The sequence below is a fragment of the Haliaeetus albicilla genome, chromosome 15 (genome assembly GCF_947461875.1).
Source record: "Haliaeetus albicilla chromosome 15, bHalAlb1.1, whole genome shotgun sequence".
Classification (NCBI taxonomy): domain Eukaryota; kingdom Metazoa; phylum Chordata; class Aves; order Accipitriformes; family Accipitridae; genus Haliaeetus; species Haliaeetus albicilla.
Genome location: NC_091497.1, coordinates 19,045,224 through 19,062,681, shown reverse-complemented (window position 1 = coordinate 19,062,681; position 17,458 = coordinate 19,045,224). Strand labels below are relative to the sequence as shown.

The following is a 17,458-nucleotide window of genomic DNA, read 5'->3' as shown; positions in this document are numbered from 1 at the left end:
TAGGTGGGATAATTTACCAAACAGAAGCCTTGAGGTCACTCTTAAGTCAAATTATGCCTGCAGGATGATTGTTTTAATTATTATTTTTAGTTTGGGGCCCAAAAAGGGAGGAAAACAGTAGTTTAGCTATTCCACCCACCCCTCCTCCTCCTTTTGGTTCAAGGTCGAACCCGTTAGCAGCCTTCAGAGAAATATGGAGAGCTGTAGGAGCTGGGATTGCAATCTATAGATGGGATGAGTGGGTGATGGGCACTGAGCATCCTGATGTGCAAGGCCAAGGTGGTAATTGGGAGTTCCTGGCTCCCAGGGCTGTGGTCAGACCACAAGGTTTGTTCAGCCCCGCTCCCTGCTCTCCCCCCTCTGCCCCCACCCCACACCCACAGCCAGCGCTAATAACCGAAACGTACCTCCGAGGAAGAGCAAGTTACCCAACTTGTTCAACGGGCTTCTGCTGGAGGTTTCTTCCCTTACCCCACCTCTGAATATAAACAATGCGGAGCTGTGCAGTGATGCTGCTTCAGAATGCAGCTCTAAATTCTGTATTAAGCTGATGTGGCCTGGCTTTAGTGGTCAGTATAATGCTGCATCTATGAAATAACGTTTTCTATTTTTAAAAAATACCTCTGTTTGTAATGGAAATAGGCCCTTACTTAAGGGAATGAGGGTGCCAATAAACAGGATTTGTCGTGAATGCAGAGCTGAAGGAGACGCAGTGTAAGCTTTCAAGATGACTCCAAATGTCTTCATAACTAAGAAACATGTCTGTTAAATATGATGTATTCGGATGATTTTCAGAATTCTGTAGCCAAAAAAATGCATCAGTCTCTCTTCCTAAAATGTCAGAAGTTTTTGTTGCTAGGCACTGGACGTACTGAGTGGTTTTTTTCTTTCATTTTTTTGGGAGCCTGGAAATTGAAAACAACTTCTGGCACCAAGTCATGGTCTGGATGATGCTGTAATACTTACATGCAAATACGCTTCATGGTCGTGGGAGCATTGGGTGCCATTATGAAATTATGTCTCCATCCTTCCCCTTCATACTCTGGGGAAAAAAAAACCCAAAACTAACATCCCCCCCAAAAAAAACCAAAACCCAAAACACCAAAAACCGAAATAGAGCTTGAATAGCAGTGGAAGCAAAGGCTTTAACTGAAACGGTGGGTATTTGCATAAGAGTAAGAGACAGCGGACTGTCTTTGTCTATTGGCTGATGCAGCCAGGAAAAACAGAAAAACACTGTATTAATTAAATTATTTTTCTCCCAGGTGCCAACTAATTGAAAGATGTGCCGTAACTTGCATGCCTACAAGATCTCGGTGTGTTTCGGTGCATGCATAGGGTTTCAGAGAAACAGTTAACTAGGGAGAAGACAGGCTTGCAACACAGCATGACTGCGCCCTAAAGAAAGCAAATGTATTTACAGACTTGTTTAAATTAATATTCCTGCCCCACCCAGATAATCATGATAATGAGGGATTTATTTTTTTAATTAAATTTCAGCTCAAATATACAAGCTGAATTTAGTGTGATGGTGCATTGCACATGAGTAGTCAAAATAAGATGGTATTTACACATTCTTATATGGAGACCTCTCTTCTTAATTACTTTTCACTTCGTGCTCTTTCACTTATGAGATTTTTAAAATTCTTTTTGTGTTTTACCCGTTGTATGTCCCTTCTCAGTTTTTCTTTTTTTTTCTGCGTAAGGTCGACTCTTGATGCTTTTTGCATGTCTGCTCCTGTCTTTTGCCTCATCTCCCTGTTGCTCGTGCTATTTTTTTTTCCATTTTAGAAGTGCCCTTTCTTTTTTTCCCCCTGTGTTTTTAGGTGTTGAGGAACCTACGTACTTCCCCACCACCTCACCAGTGCTATATGGTTGTCTTGCTTTCCATAGTGCTGCATCATCTTTGTCTCAAGTTCTTGCCATGGTGACATACATTAGGAGCTGATGACAGGTGCAACAGCACCACTGCCAGTTGTGATCCCGTGATTTTTTTAATTACTTGTTTTAATTTTTTTATTTTTTTTTTAAAGGAAAGTGTCCATGGTTCTGTGTTTTCCTGTACAGTTACTGGATTCTTTCTTCTCCTTTGCGGTGTGGAGGATAGCGATGGGAACGAGGAGCCCTGCAGCGGCAGCCCTGCTCTTCCCACCCCGTTCAGCTGCTGCTCTGGCGCAGCCCCCGCACTCGCCGAGGAGCAGAAGCAGCGCTGAGGTCTGTCAAGGAAGGGCAGGGGAGACTCAGCGCTTTCCTCTCCTCATGTCCATGAGGTTGCTGGAGTGAGAAAGGCAACCCTGCTCTGCTAGGACGCTGGAGGGAGGGCATGGACCACAGTCTCAGTTTCAATATGGGCATGGCATCTTGGCTCCTTCACAACGTTGGTTAGAGGGGGATGCTTTAGCAACAGGCAGAGGGAAGGTTTTGTGGCTAGTGATGCCCCATGGGGACCAGAAAGGCAGGTGCATGCCTGAAAGCGTGCGGTATTGTTTGTCATTCCTCCGAACGGTGGTATTTAAATGCCTGCTCGTGGATGACCTGCTTCCCACTGCCGGCTCCGTCTCTCCCGCGTAACAACTTTGCAGAATTTTTGGGTGCGGTTTCCTTTGAAGTTTGAGGCAAAAATGAAACGCTGAATGGTAATAGCTCTACGTAGTCAGCATTCTGTGCTGTGCATTTAATGTAAGTCTGTACGACGTGTGGGAAACTCAAGTCGTGCTGGGAGCATCTGAAATGCTCTGCTGTTTCATTATGCACACTGGCTGGGAAAAAAACAGTCCTGTCCTGTCCCCCTCCCCAGTCTCCTTCCAACCTCCCCCCACTCCCACCAAAACATTTTGAAGTAGTAATAACATACCAGAAATGAATTGCACTTGAATTTTGTGGTTAAGACTTCAGGCTTTATTTTTGTTGTGATTTAAAACCTGTAATTCTGTGATGCTAATTCCAACTTCAAATGCTTATGGAAATGTAGTGATGGAGTTCTGTATTAAAATCATCTAGCTGATTTTTGTCCATGTTATCCCTGTTAGTTCAGGAGCTTTCTTTTTTAATGGTTGGAAACCTTATATTTTCTGCATAAATATATTTGATCTGCCTGACCATGTATCCTTGCTTTTGGACTGCGCAGCTCTTCTCTCCCATTCTGGTTTTGCTTCCCTTGTGCTGGTAGATGGCAGCAGTATTGCCTCTCGTGCTCCATCTTACTGGTGTAACGGAACCAAGTTTTCCAGTTCTCATTATATAGGTCCCTTGTCTTCCCTCATCCTCTTTCTCTGCAACTCTGCTGTTTGAATCTTTCTTAAATTTGAATGGCTTGCCCTCATTTACAGAGATTGGGAACACTTCGTTGGAAGAGTGGGGTTGTGGACACAGGCATGAACCCTTTTTTCTCAAGCATGCTGCTTCGGTGACTTGTGGTCACCAGGAGATAGGTTTGGTGTGTTGTGTTTCTCCAGGCTTTTGAGTTCTGAATGATTAAAAATAATTCTTTTTGTGGAGTATGATGAGATTCCGATTGCAGTATACCCTTTGGAGCTGAAGTGGTAACGATCATTAGTCTTATTAAAGTACAGTTATACTGGTAAAAGGCATAGCATGATGGCTTCTATATTTGAGCGCATTAATCACCAAACAATGTTCCTGTTCACATTTCTAATGATAAATCTAATTGCAAGGTTGATAGCTTGTCATTTATTTTTTTTTCCTGCTTATTTCTGTGGTGTTCTTTAAAATTCATTTTCAGGTTCATTATTCTGGTAGAGTTTAAAACAGCTGCTAGCTATTTTGAGGTCTGTAGCTTCAGTGATATACTTGCGATGATTAGGGATGGTCAAGAATAACTTGGCAAGGACAGTATTTAGAAGTGCTCATTTGTTGAAATTAGACCTTTTTCTGTCAATATCCAAACTTGAGCAATAGCCTTTTGGGTAACCTCTCTTGATGCTCTGCGGGTGAATGCCAGGCCCTGATGGGAGGAGATCTGCTGTTGGGGCGGTCACCTGCGAGATGGCTGGCATGATCAAACTGCTGACTTGGGAGCTGGGGGAGGCAGATTTTGAACCATGTTTTATCCTGCATACCAGCAAATGCCACGACTAGCTGTGTTCTGCCTCCCGTGTTATCTCCCCCTACCTCTGACTCGTTTCTGAAGGTCTTGACTCATGTTGGTGATGATGTTCTTGGGGGCTGTAAGTGTTACTTACCAGAGGGCTGATATTTGACAGGTTTAACTGCTGCAACACCTTCAAAATTTAATTCTTTTGTGTGCCAACAGTTTGGTGGTTGTGCAGCCGAGCAGCCTCTGATGAGCAACTCTGCTGCTTTGTTTTCGTTGTGCTGGGGGTGTAGGCAGCATCCATTTCTTTAAATCGCTGACTCTTCTTCCTTGTTTACCTGCACAATGTGCTCGTTCTCTGCAGTTCAGTTAACGTAACCCCTCGGTTTTGGAGTTTACTCTGAGCTTTAACGACTGGTCTGACCAATCGGGGCATGTTGCCTTGGTGTTGGTGTCGGTTCTCTTCATTACCTTGCAACTACTTGTTTCTTCTGCTCTGTTGCTTTCCTCCTTTGCCTTACCTGCCTGTTTCTTGGACTCCCCAGACCCCTGAACACTGACCTGATAGTTGGATGTGTTTTGTTGTTTAGCAAGTAATTCCTCTTTTTCTCGCAATGGGACTTCAATGCATGGCTTCTTGCACGCAGAAGCAATGATGCCTTTTCAAGTCCTTGGGGTGTCGGTGCTAATGTGACACTCGGATATTAATTGAATAAAACTGGCACACCTAGCCAGCTTTCCTTGTACTGCATGGAAAGAAAAAAGGGGCATTACAGGGAAAGGAAAAGTAAATGCCCCTCCTGAGGTTGCCTGCCCAGCATGAAGCTCTACGTTGGCCACTTGTGCAGGCAGCCCCTTGGGTATTGCAGGAGCTGGTGCGGAGGTGAAGTTGCCCGTCCTCCATCCTTCCCAGCCCCCTCCGCTCATCTGCCACTGCGTCGCGTCCCCCATCATCGTTGTCGTGTCGCATCCCCCTGCAGCAGAACGGCCCCTGCCGTGGCACATCACGTGTCAGGCTTTGGGGCATAACCTCCATGGTGTGAGACATTTGGGATCTTTCGGATGCGGTAATGTGGAGCCCGCAGCCTGCACGTGGAATACCTTGTTCAAATATTTTCCTTGAATTAAGCCATGTTTACAGACTGATAAGGAATACTAGAATCATAGGGACCTTCAAAGCAGAAGGTTGTGGGGATTCTTTCTTTTAAGGTCTGTATTAGAAGCAGCTGTTGTTTTCTTTGTGGATTCTTTTTTAAAATAAATTTTAAATGATGGAATAGTTACATCCAGTGATTATATGTCCAAAAAAAAAAAAAGTATTAAGTGTATTACATTGCTGAAGTGGACCTTTTCCATACTGTGAAACTCTTGATACTAGTACCTTGACTTACAGGCCCTTGGAATGACAGATTACAAATTAAGTAACTTTGTGTACCTTTTCCTGTGGCTTCCAGCTGAAGGGAGCAAGTGCGCAAGAGGGCACATTCTTTTGTTGTTGATAGCATTCCGCCTTAACGAGAAGGAATTTCTTGCCTGTTGCCTATTGTTTATGAAGTGGAAAGAGATCACAAGTTGTATAATCTCTCTCCCTATCGTTAGATTTTTTTTTTTTTAACCTTGCTCTTGTGAGTCGGTTCATCTGCAGCAGGTGCAGCAAGTGGGTGCTCTGATACACCGCACCTATATTTTGTTATATATTGGTGTGAGCTGGGGGGGTGGAGAGGAAGGGGAGGAACACAAAGGAGAGAAAAAACCCCCAAGCAAGGAAGCAGCAGGGCTGAATACGGTTTGGTTTCTGTCTCTCCAGAGCTTTGCTCAGCAACCAAACCCAGACTCCAGGTGCACTATTCCCTCATCGGTCTGTGAGCATAGAAACGGCGTGTCCCTCCTCTCCTTCCTCCCCTGCCAAGAGTTTCTGGGTGGTGAATGTCAGTAGCTGGAGTTATTTTTAAAGGCAAGAGGTGAGGCTTGTCGTGCAAAGCTGGGAAGAGGGCGTTTGTTTGCTGAGCAGAGCTGACATCAAAGTGGAGACTGCTGCCTACTGGCTCGCCACTGCCTTATGCCAGGTAATCTTTAACGTACCCCTCAGTCACCACGATCGCAACCCAGCCTGCCCGTGTGCATGAGAAACGACCTGTGTTTATGATCCAGAAGATTGCTTTTTCAGTAGTATTTCCGTGAGCTGGACTTTGACATTTAAAGGCTCACACTAATCATCTTGCAAAACCTGCTTAGTGCTTTTAACTAAGCAACTGCTTTCTACTTCTCTTCGCAGGATAATATAAATGTTTTTCTGAAAGCGTGCGAAAATATTGGACTGAAAGAAGCTCAGCTTTTTCACCCAGGAGATCTTCAGGATTTGTCCAATCGAGTTACAGTCAAGTGAGTTTTGTGGTTTTGTTTTCTCCCTCCCCTTCTCCCTCTAAGCTGTTTCACGGTCTTTTTTTTTTTTTTTTTATTTTAAATGTTTGCCTATGGAAAATTCTTTTAATCTGGCACGAACAGTTCTGGATACTGTGGGGAGGGTTTAAGCCTTGTTAAGACTGGTAGATAAAATTTGCACAAATTTAATTTAAAAAATTAAGTCTTATTATGCCTTAAAAGCAAACTAATTATTAATGAATATTTACAACTTTTAATATATGAGATGGAAACTGTTCAGGTTATTTCAAACTTGGAGCAAAATTAACTGTTAAGTGATACTGAAAGTATTGCTTCCCTTTATGCTTTGAGATTACCGATGTAAAATCTGAAAGGCTGAGGTGGTACTTCAGATACTTATCTGAATGGCTCTGAGGCTCGGGTATGGTATTCCCAAAGGACTGCTGGTCTCACCACTCCGAATATTAATCAGGTGTTTGTCACTGAATGTCACATCTCCTGTCAAGGGGGGTGGGTATGTGTGAGTAGAAGCCAAGTACTGAATTGCACAAAGGGTAATTGTTGTGTTTACAGAAATGAGGGTTTTCCTGTGAAATAGCAGTGGTTTGGTTCTAAAATATTAGTGGATTCTCAAATTTCAGGACTGCTGTGTCTCCTAACAGGAGTTCTATTACTGGTTTCTGAGAGGTTAAGGTGGAGCTTTACTGTATAGACATTTAACAGGTGCTTTAAGATAAATGTCTTGTGGACAAATATTGTCTTGATGTATCTTGCTTTGTTACAGTATTAGCTGTTTTTATTGTCTTGGTACAAAGGGTGAATTTATTAAGTCTCCAAAAAAATAGAAAAGCTTTAGTGAGTTTTGCTGGAAACCTGTCATGTTAAACGTTAAGAATTGATTCCTGTCTTAAATTACCAGTTTTATCAAAGAGGAATGGGTAGTAATCCGTCTGTAAATACAAGGACAAAAATTTTTGTGAAATGACACAACTGCTTTAATTAGAAAGAAATCTCTTGTAGGTGGATTGGGCGGTAGCGTGTTGACATGCTCTCTGCCTGGTTTCAGAATGAAAGTTTGTACCGTTTTGAGGTCTGATACTTGAGATGGCAACACATTTTCCAATCTTTGACTCATACCCGAAACATAATTTCTTGCTAATGCGGTGCTTAGGGACTTGGTGCTTTTCCAGGATGCCGGTATTCTCTCCGCTGGTTCCTATGTCATGCCAAAAGCCAGAGGGTTGGTAACCTCTGCCATGCTTTAATTATCCGCAAAACCCTTGCTAAAGTTATTTTGGTGGAGGTTTGCTCCAAGGGTGTAGCTGGGAAGGGCCGGAGGCGGTCAGGAGCTGGTCTTCAGCAGCATCAATAGTGACAAGCTGAAACCCTGGGGAGTTTGAGTTAGCAAACTGTTGTGCAAGGTATGTTGTCCAACTCGTCTCTACGTTAACCGTGGCGCCCAGTTGAGGTCAGCCATGAAATGTATCCAGTGGGTCTGAAACCAGGGGGTTTTGGGGTCCTTGCAGCTCCACCGGTTCCCTTCGCAGCTCTGGAAGGCTGGAACTTGAGGTTGTCATAAGGCAATGGGGGTTTTACATCATACCTACTCGACAATGGATTAATTGGTGTTTTTCAAAAAAGCATATTTAATCTTTGAGCACTTCTTATGGACAGCAATGCAAGGGGCTTGGGTTAGAGTCGAAAGAGCTGCCAGCTGTGTAGCCATGCTCTTTTAATTTGTTTCAATATAAGTTTGATTTTTCCACACGTTATGTATCATATGACAGTCCCACAGTGTGTGTAAAATGCTTACAGAGTAATTCAAAACTTCTGTATCTGAGCATGCTGTGAAGTGGTAACCTAACTATACTAGCGCATTTTGACAGGTTTAGGAGTTTGGAGAGGGATGGGAGGGAAGTTTTATTCCAAGAAATGAAGGAAGTAAGTTACACAAAGATAACTCTCTCCATTGAAAAGTTAATTATGTGTCATTTGATTACCCAGAGGGCAAGCTAGTCTTCAGAGGGTTTCCAGAGAGAGTCATATGTGTGTCAGGAGGGAAATGCTGTCTGATCTGGAGCTTTATCTGATGTATTTTTTTTATTATTTAATAGAAACAAGTAATTTCATACATTCAAGCTGAATTACAAATTTCTTCAGAACTTGTAGGATGCCAGGCCTCAGAAAAGGGATACTATTTAATGTCTTGCTTTCGTGTCATCCTCTGTTAACCTTAGTTTCAGCATTAGCAGTAAGTAATTTCTTGTCACAAAGAGGGAAAACATTTTATATGCTGATTTTTATAAAAGATGGCACTTAATTTTTTGCTTTCTAACATTCCTAAGCAAATTCATTTTGCTGCCATCACCTGAGGCTAATTGCCCACATCTTAAACCAGCTGCGATAGGTTGTGCAGGATAACATTAACGTGTGCCTGAAGCAGCGTGTATTTTGACACCTCAGCAGTATTGCTGTGTTCTGCTGTTGCACCACCGTTAGCGCATGCTTGTTATCTACCCAAAATAGATTAAGTAAACTGTTGCTTAAGCAGTCAGCTTCTCAGGCTGGGATGGCTGAGAACAGTGTTCTGGTAGGATACATGGATGTACGGCCGAGCATATGAAGGTGCCTGATTTGCCTTGCATGTGGAGAATAGATAAGAGGAAGGCACCATTAAAAGGGTGGGTCCGCTTCTGTCGCTAATGCTGGAGCAAAACCCGTCTCTGATGCTGGCTAGGAGGTTGCATCTCTGTCCCTGCTGTGCTTGGCCTGCTGTAGACGTGTCCCATTGCTCCGATGCCTCTGGTGCTGGGCAGGCCTGCAGAAGGAACGCACGTCTCCCCTCCGGGGGCGACGTGCTCTGCCGAGGGGTCTTCCCTCTGCTCCTCTGTCTCTGCTGCCTGGCAGCTGTGTGTGGTACCTCCTCCTTCTGACCTTGTGGGAAACCGTGCACCCTCAGGCTGCTGGCATCTCAGTCCTGTCCTACCTGGGCAGGCTCCCTTCTCAGCAGGAAAAGTTATTTTCTCCTCGTACCTCCTTTCTGAGCATGCTTGCTGCCTTTCACTGGACCTTCGCTGATAGCGCTCTGTCTCAACAATAAGAACGCCAAGCTGTTCAGAGATACCAAACTCTTTATTCATATGTGGTCCAACGTTCTTGTGTCACCTGAGTTAAGGTAAAGACCCTCTGTTCCTCATGGCTTGCCAGAGGCTGTACTAAGAAAACAATCTTCCTGTCTGGTAAGGAGGCTGCAACCTTCACTTGTGTTTTGTTTTCTACTGCAGCTGAGATGATGCACAGGCATAATGTGAAACCTACTCTGTAATTACTACTGGTATCTGGGAGAGGAGAGGCCAGAATCCTCTTAAATATCCAGACTCTCAGTTCCAAGCGATTATGTGATTATCCTTTTTGCAAAGAAAAAGCTCCTTAAAATTTTATTGTTTAGAAGTTTGTGTGAAGAGGGCTGGTTAAAATGACTAGTTGCTGTTCAAAGCCTTGCAAACTTTATGCTTTGCCAGATCAGCGATGAGATTAGTAAGATTAGTAGTGGGGTGATGTGGAAAGAATATACTGGCATGGATGGTTTCTTTTCTGCCAATGAAAATGGGAACGTGGGTTAACGTCTGAGATTTATAGTTCAGTCTTTCTGTAAATCTGCAGAAGTTATTGCTCAATGGTATAGTACAGTAATGTGTCATGTGTTCCAATAAAGAAAATCCAAATGGATTTTATTCTTCACGTACCGGCAGAGTCCGGCAGTCATGTGCATATCTTCTTGTTTTGTGGCTAGTTATTTGTGTAAATGCGTGTGTGTGCCTTTTCAGTTCCTTCAGTATATTTGACTTTTTTTTTTAGCCTAGGATTTTATTATTCTTAATTAGAGGAGATGTTATTTTAAAGCCCAGCAGCTTGGGTTTTTTTGTGTTTGGTTTTTTTTTTTTAATAGTAATGCAAGGTTGTCGTAATACTTCATTTGATTCTTTTTTAGTTCTATCAAAGTAAGAATGTAATGCGAGCTTAGAGACTCTCAGTTGTCAGCATGGTTACTATTTAAAAATGTTAAGCACTTCCTTACCCAGCTCTTTAGAGGTGACACACCCAGTTGTTCCCAGCTGTGGAAGGGTTCTTAGTAAAATCATGCCATGGAGTTAAAAGTGAGAGTTTGCTTAGGCAGACAGCAGACTTCTGATGGAATGTGTTATCCCAATGAGCAGTTTTAAAGAAGGAAGCCTGAACAATCAGATGGATGGTATAATTGAAATTTGTCTTGTCTTTCAAGCAAATTATTTCTTCTGTCTGAAAAAAGAATCTAATTCTGTAAAATGAGGTATCCACTTAAAGAACCTCATTAAATACTACTAATAAATCCAAACAATGGTGGTTTAATAGATGAAAATATTTAACTAAGCAAAAAAATTATGAAACAATTCACTGCCTTAATCCTGGCAAACTTTTTTAAAGCTACCACAAGCACCTGAGTCCTGGTGTTGAAGTTTTACTGTATTAATTTTATTCTTCAGTAAAATATAAAATCATAATATTTAGCTTCTATTTAATATTATTACTGCAGGGTTATATTTAGAGTAGGTCTTGAATGAAACTCAAAAATTGTCTCCAAAGATAGCTGGAAATATCTCAGCACCTCACAGAACTTGGTATTTGGGTAAGGCCTTCAACTTTCTGCTGCTCTGTACTGCTTCACTTACTTGGTATCAATCCTGTGCACTAAATGAAGTATAAAAGTTATGACACAGACTCCCCTGTTGGAGAAGTCTTGCTGAAGCGGGATTAAGTGTATACATGATACAAAGCAATGGAGCTCTGACTCTAGCCCTGACATTTGTAACTTGGATAGTTTTATTTATTGATTTAATGTTCCTTCAGCTCAGTTATTTTTCATCATTTCCTAAAGCAGAAAACAATCCTGGAAAAATTTGAATGCCATGCTCTCTGTAGCATAAAGCTCTATATAACTACAGCCAACTGGAGAGAAGTAACAACTGTTATCTGTCATGTTCATCCTTGTGTTCATGCATTTCAGAAGTTGAATTTTTGAGATAGGCTCTCTGTTTCAGCTCAGAGATAATACTTTCTGAACTTAAAATACCACAAAAAAGTTGTTTGGAGATTAGGTGTTTTTAAAATAAAGCCTGAGAAAATGAAATAGTTGCTAAGTGATGCAGTTGTAAGCTTACATTCTGCGTCTCCTTGTCCATCTGGAGCAGGATACATTTCATGGGTTTTTCTTATGATCAATTAAGAATTGAGTGATTATAACCATTATACCACCATAAACTATTTTAAGGAAACATATAGAATCACTACCTGCCATATCAAAACTAGTGTTCCTTACTAAGCAACCAACTCTTTTTAGGGGCTGTTGAAAAGGAAGCCTTCTAGCACCCAGTAAAGCCAAACACAAAGTACCTACCTTCTTTATCCCATAATTCAAATTACAGTAATACCAGTGCCTCCTTTCAGTGATGAAGTTGCCTCACTTGTCTTTTTGGGTGCAACCACCAAATGTGCAGGTATAATAAGGTTCCTGAAAATACCAGTGAAGCAGTAGCAGAGAGGGGTTGAACGCAGATGTAGCTTCTTCCAGTTCTAGGTTCAGTCCTTTAGCAACTTCCCATTCATCATGTGGTAGGAAAGCAGCTGTAGATTTTAGTTTCTAATTAGACAACAGGGGGTTTTTTTTAAATTTTTTTTTTATAAAAGTTGATAGTTTCTCATGACTTTCATGTTCTTCCTGTCTAGTCCTGGGGAATATGCTGGGTTTCCTGATTCCACTTGTGTTTCCTGCTCAGGGTGCTTTCTTCTGCAGGGTCAGCAAAATGAAATTTCTGTTCTATGGGATGAATGCTACCACTGCTGAATAGATCACTAAAGAAAGCAATCTGCATAGAAACCACTGAAAAGATTGTCTTCTTGAGTGGAAGATTGTTGTCAGTGCTCTTAGAAGTCTGGTTTTTGGAGAGCATTAATTGTGAAAGTAGTACCACCTGTCAATCCTAGGAGGAATTTTTTTAGGGTTGCTTTGCGAATGATGCTCAGACCTTTGAACTGTCTGGCAAGGGACTTACCTGGAAGCTCGAGGTGTAATGGTGAGATACTCTTTTGGGACTTGTATCCCATTTTGTGCCTTGAGAAGAGCTGCCATATTTTGCTCAAAGGAGGCAGAGTCGAGAGAGACACAAATTGACCACAAATTGGCTCGCGTTGTCAGAGAGAGAGACAGTGCAAGTCAGTTTGTGATCAGGTAGCTCGGAGCTGGTGTTTGCTATTGATAACACTGAATTCGTACTCGGGTCTTCTTCCATATCTAATATATTTGCATAGTTACTATATCTTATTGAAAACTTTTTTGCTCAAGAATTTCATGCTTATAATAAGAGTGCATGATGGAGCTGAACCTGAATTTGCTGTACTGATATTTTTTTTTCCAAGAAACACACATTTTAATGAGTTGAAAAAAATAGTTCAAATTTGGCTTCAAAAATAGAAAAAAAAAAAAACCCAAAACACACAACACAGAACCACCCTTTCCTGCTTTTTTACTTTGTGTAGAATAGAAAGTCATGGACTGGATGAAAGCCAAGTGCTTCAGTGCAAGAAGTATGATGGTAGTTAGCTCTAATCTTATACCTGTGTCAGGTCTCCAGCTTATACCTGTGTGACTACAATCACCCAGAAGACTTGGGCATAAAGGTTTAAGAAGCTATCTTTGAATTCAAGTTGAGATGAAAGGAATAAAAGACAGCGTTTTGTGGGTCTTAAACTGCAATGGAAACCATTAACCAAAATTTAATTAGAACAATGAATGCTGCTTTTTTTTTCTTTTCTTATATCCAGGGAAATAATATTTCTTACACATGTGGTTGTAATAGGCTTTTATTGTGGTAACTGAGTTTCCTAGTGATACTTCCCTTGAAATGGAAAAGTGCAGCACCCTCGCTTCAGAATGACTCTAGAAATGTTCCTATGACTTTAACTGTGGAAATTTTCTTTTTGCTATGGGCATTTTCATAGAAACAGGTAATATTACAGCAGCTAATCTTCCTTGGCATAGCCATATTCTAAACATTGAAATTGCTGTATTTATTTTGTTTAGGATGTAACTAATTTCAAGATCATGCATTTTGCACGTTTAACTTTTATTGATACTGATGACAGTTATGCAGAGGTAAAGAAAATGAAAATGGAGTGTATTTTTCGGTCTTGTGAAACTGTTGTGCTTAGTGTAAAATATTCATGCTCATGTCGTTAATTTGCAGAAGCTTTAAATCATTCCGGTAAAACCATTGTAGGCAATAAAATATGTTCCAGACTTCAGACCATACACCTGCAAGAAATCTACCTCCAACTCTTCAGTGTAAAGTCTATGAAGAGTTAGGTGTGGTACTATTTGATCTTTCGACTTTATATGTGAAGTTTCTGGTCATTAAGAGCAATGTTTGAGATTGTTCATTTTTTCTGTTGAGTAATTTAACAGTTAATAATTTACACTTCCTTTATGGGATTATACTCTTGATAGTGTTTGATTTTGCCATTTATGTATTTTTTGAGATGATTCTGCTGTAAGAATGGAAAGCTTCTGGAGTTGTATACCTGTACCTACAAGTATACAGGAGGAGTCTGAAAAGATTTGGATAAAAATGACATTAGTATATGTTAGTTGTAGCAAGAGCAATTCAGGTATGTCTAGTGACACAGATCTATAGCCTTATATTGGAATTTAAATAGTTATGCTACAAAACTGAATGATTTGCTGAGGGAGGTTACAGTAGCTTTCTGCTGAAAGGTGTTGGTTTGTTCAAAGTCTTCATTTTTGATCCTATTACATTTTAAAAGTATCTCTGCAATAACTCTTGGGGCATGAGGGTACAGAACCATTATTACTGAAAGCCTTTACAATACTTGTTCAATCCTCTTTTGCTTTGTTTTGAGAAGTGTCTCTAACCTTTCAGGATTCCTATGGGAATCCATGCAAACGTTAGGCATCTGTATTCATTTTGAGTGTGCACATCAATACCCTAACATCCAAGGATTAAATGCAGTTTATAAAACAATATAGTAGAGAGAGGAAAGCAATTTGGATGAGGAGCAGTGAGTTACAAAAGAAGGTAAAGAGAAAACCTGCACTTTTTGGTAGTGATATTTTTTTTTGTACGAAAAAGGTGCTTTTGTCTAAGGTTAGATCAATTATACAGAAACATATATTCAAGTTCACTATCATATTATTTTTAATTACGTTTTACAGCTAAATTGCTGAAGTTCAGTTAGCTTTTCTGTAGACAGACAACTAAATAGGAAGAGCTCCTATATTTAAATACTGGGGGAAGCTGACTTGAAGTTTTCCATGGATACAGGAGTTTGTCAGTTAAACATGCTCTGTAAGTAGAGAAAGTAAAGCTGAACAGTGTAAATAGAGACAGTAAAGCTGAACAGTATATCGACAGTTCTGGACCCTACTTCATACAAAACCCTAATTTTGGCCACTTTTACTCCTCAGCTGTGATCAATACTATTGTTACAGTGCTTTCAGAGATTTCAATTCTAATTGTTATTACTGCTTCATTGGAGCACTTATACTGTCCTTCAAAGTGGCATTAACAGGTTTTCTGCTGTGAGTACTACAGAATGTAATGGTAATGCTGTAACAAATTCAGATATTTTAGTAAAGCGCACGTCAGGAGGGTTGCAGGGTCATTTTCATCTTGGCACTGAAATCAGTTAAAAAATGTCCCACTACATGGTTAGAAGACAAGGGGGGCTGGGGGGGGGAATGAAGAGTGCTAGATAGCAGCCAAGCTTAACCACACAAAGGCATGATCTTTTCATGTTTCTTTTAAGTGATAGAGATCTGTTGTCTTTAAGAAACAAAAGGAAGAAAACACAACAAAAGAAAACCCAGCTGGAGAACTCTTCTCCAGGCTGAACAAGCTGGACAGTCAAGCTCAGGATCTCCAGCCCTGACCGTCCCGGTGACCTCCACTCAACCTGCTCCAGTTTGTCAATGTCTTCCCTGTGCTGGGGGACACCAAACTGGAGGTGGCAGCGTTACAGACATGGGGTAACAAGGGCTGAGGAAAGGGGGGATGATCAGGTCCATCGGCCTTCTGGCCACGGTCGTTTGGTACAGCCCCGGGTGCTGTTGGCCGGCGTTCCTGGGGTCTGCTGCTGGCTGATGTTCAGCCCAGCAGAGGACCCCCAGGCCCGGCTCCCCATCCCGCTCTGCCGTCACGGGCGTTAGGTCCATCCCGGGGTCAGGACTCAGACTTTGTCCTCCTTGAATGTCGTGAGGTTCCTGCAGAGCCAGTCCTCCCTCCAGCCCTGCCCTCCGGTGTATCGACTGCGCCCTCCCTGCACTCCCGTCTGCGTGGGGAGGGAACGCGGTATCAGAAACTGACTCAGAAAGAAAAATTTTGAAAGCTGCTGCGGCCGATCGCTGGGACTAGAGTAAGAAGGTTGACTAATGCAGGTATTTCCTCTTTCCTTTCCCTTCTAGAAAAAACCATCTGCAAATGTAAACATGTACACACCTTTGAACCCAGTATGTACAGATATGCATCAACTGACGTGGATTCCAGTGCGTTATATGATAAAATATTTAACTGGGGCGGGGAAAGGGAGGCTAAGTTCAAAATACTTCTGCTTTTGCAAAGGCTATTAAATTACAGACAGCCACTTGTGCCCTGTGAATAAACGCTGAAATATGCTTGTCAGATTTATGGTGCAGTAATGTATTCTTTTTAACTCCGTGACCTGATGTTTGTAAGATGCTCTCAGCTGTGATTGTTTTCTGGGGTGAGGGATGTACTTGGTAAAGCAGTAGCTAAAAATGCCCAAGTTAACAGAAGGCACAGTGTATTTGTGTATGGCTTGACTTGAAGATGCGATGTATTTCCATCACAGATCTGTGCAGTTAGGGAGTTACTGCACGATTCCACAAAATAATCCTAATCTGTCCAAATTTACCAGTATCAAATACTCTAGTGAACAGCTTTTAGTAGTAGTTTGCAGGTTATTTTTTCAGAAACTGTGTTCTTTTTTTATGTGTAAAATAAAAGGAAAACTTGTATCACTTAAGTGAGAACAGAAAAATTGGAACAATTCCAATTTTGTGCATAAAATTATGAGTTGTGGAACAGCTGATACTGCTGAGGCCTGAGGTAACAGGGTTAGGAGTTTTGTGAGAGTTTTGCGATGGTATCTATTCAGTGTTCAGTGCCAGTCCAAGAAAAAAGAAAATTAAACCAAAAAAACCCACCATCCCCCCCCCCCCCCCCCCGCCAAACCCACCCAAATCCAAACCCCAAGCATTGTTAAGAAGTATTAGGAATAGGCAAAAAAAGGGTACATCACTGTGCTGCTGCAGGTAATCTGGAATTTGCTGGTGTTGTAAATACCATCTGAAGCTTTGGAGTTTGATCACTTTCCCTTTCGTTGCTCTTCCACTTCACCTCCCCAAATACCCCTGAAATCAGCTCTATGGAAAGAGAACACCTGCATCCTCATGATGCTTCTCTGACCAAGTAGAAATAGCTTCTACTGCAGGTTTAGTTAAACACACTAGGAGTCCTGAGCCTGAGAGAGAGACAATGGATGAAGAGGAGAGGTGGACAAGGTAGCAAGCTTAAAACAAATAAACAGAAAAACCCTAGTGAATGGCATGGACGAAGTGGTTCGGCTAGTTGCTGTGTCCCATGTTATATGAATAATCAGTGAACCAAATGAAGGGGCAGTAGGCTTCCTCGTCAACAGATGCTGTGGATGATAAAAGTTATTTGAGTTCAAGGGGTAGTGGAGAAGTTCACAGAAGAGAAATCTCTTGAAGAGTTACTTAATATGAGGAAACCACATCTAGCTAGGGAAGTTCCCGAGGGAGAAGCATCTTGCCTGCTCTATTTTTACTCTTCCTTAGGCAACCACTTGGGGTTGCAGGGGAAGATGGGATCCTGGGCTAGATAAATTTGATCTGGCCCAGTATGGACACTCCTGTGTTTTGGAAAGGTC

General features: G+C 41.6%; 1 protein-coding gene across 20 annotated transcripts in view; it reads left to right on the top strand.

Annotated features, from left to right (window-relative positions):
• Positions 1-17,458, top strand: part of LMO7 (LIM domain 7) — a 135,601-nt gene that overhangs the window by 52,864 nt on the left and 65,279 nt on the right. For all 20 annotated transcript variants that reach the window (XM_069802530.1, XM_069802542.1, XM_069802535.1 and 17 more), the window contains exon 4: positions 6,330-6,436. In XM_069802530.1, coding sequence (XP_069658631.1) covers positions 6,330-6,436 — 107 coding nt within the window. The remainder of the gene's footprint in view (positions 1-6,329; positions 6,437-17,458) is intronic.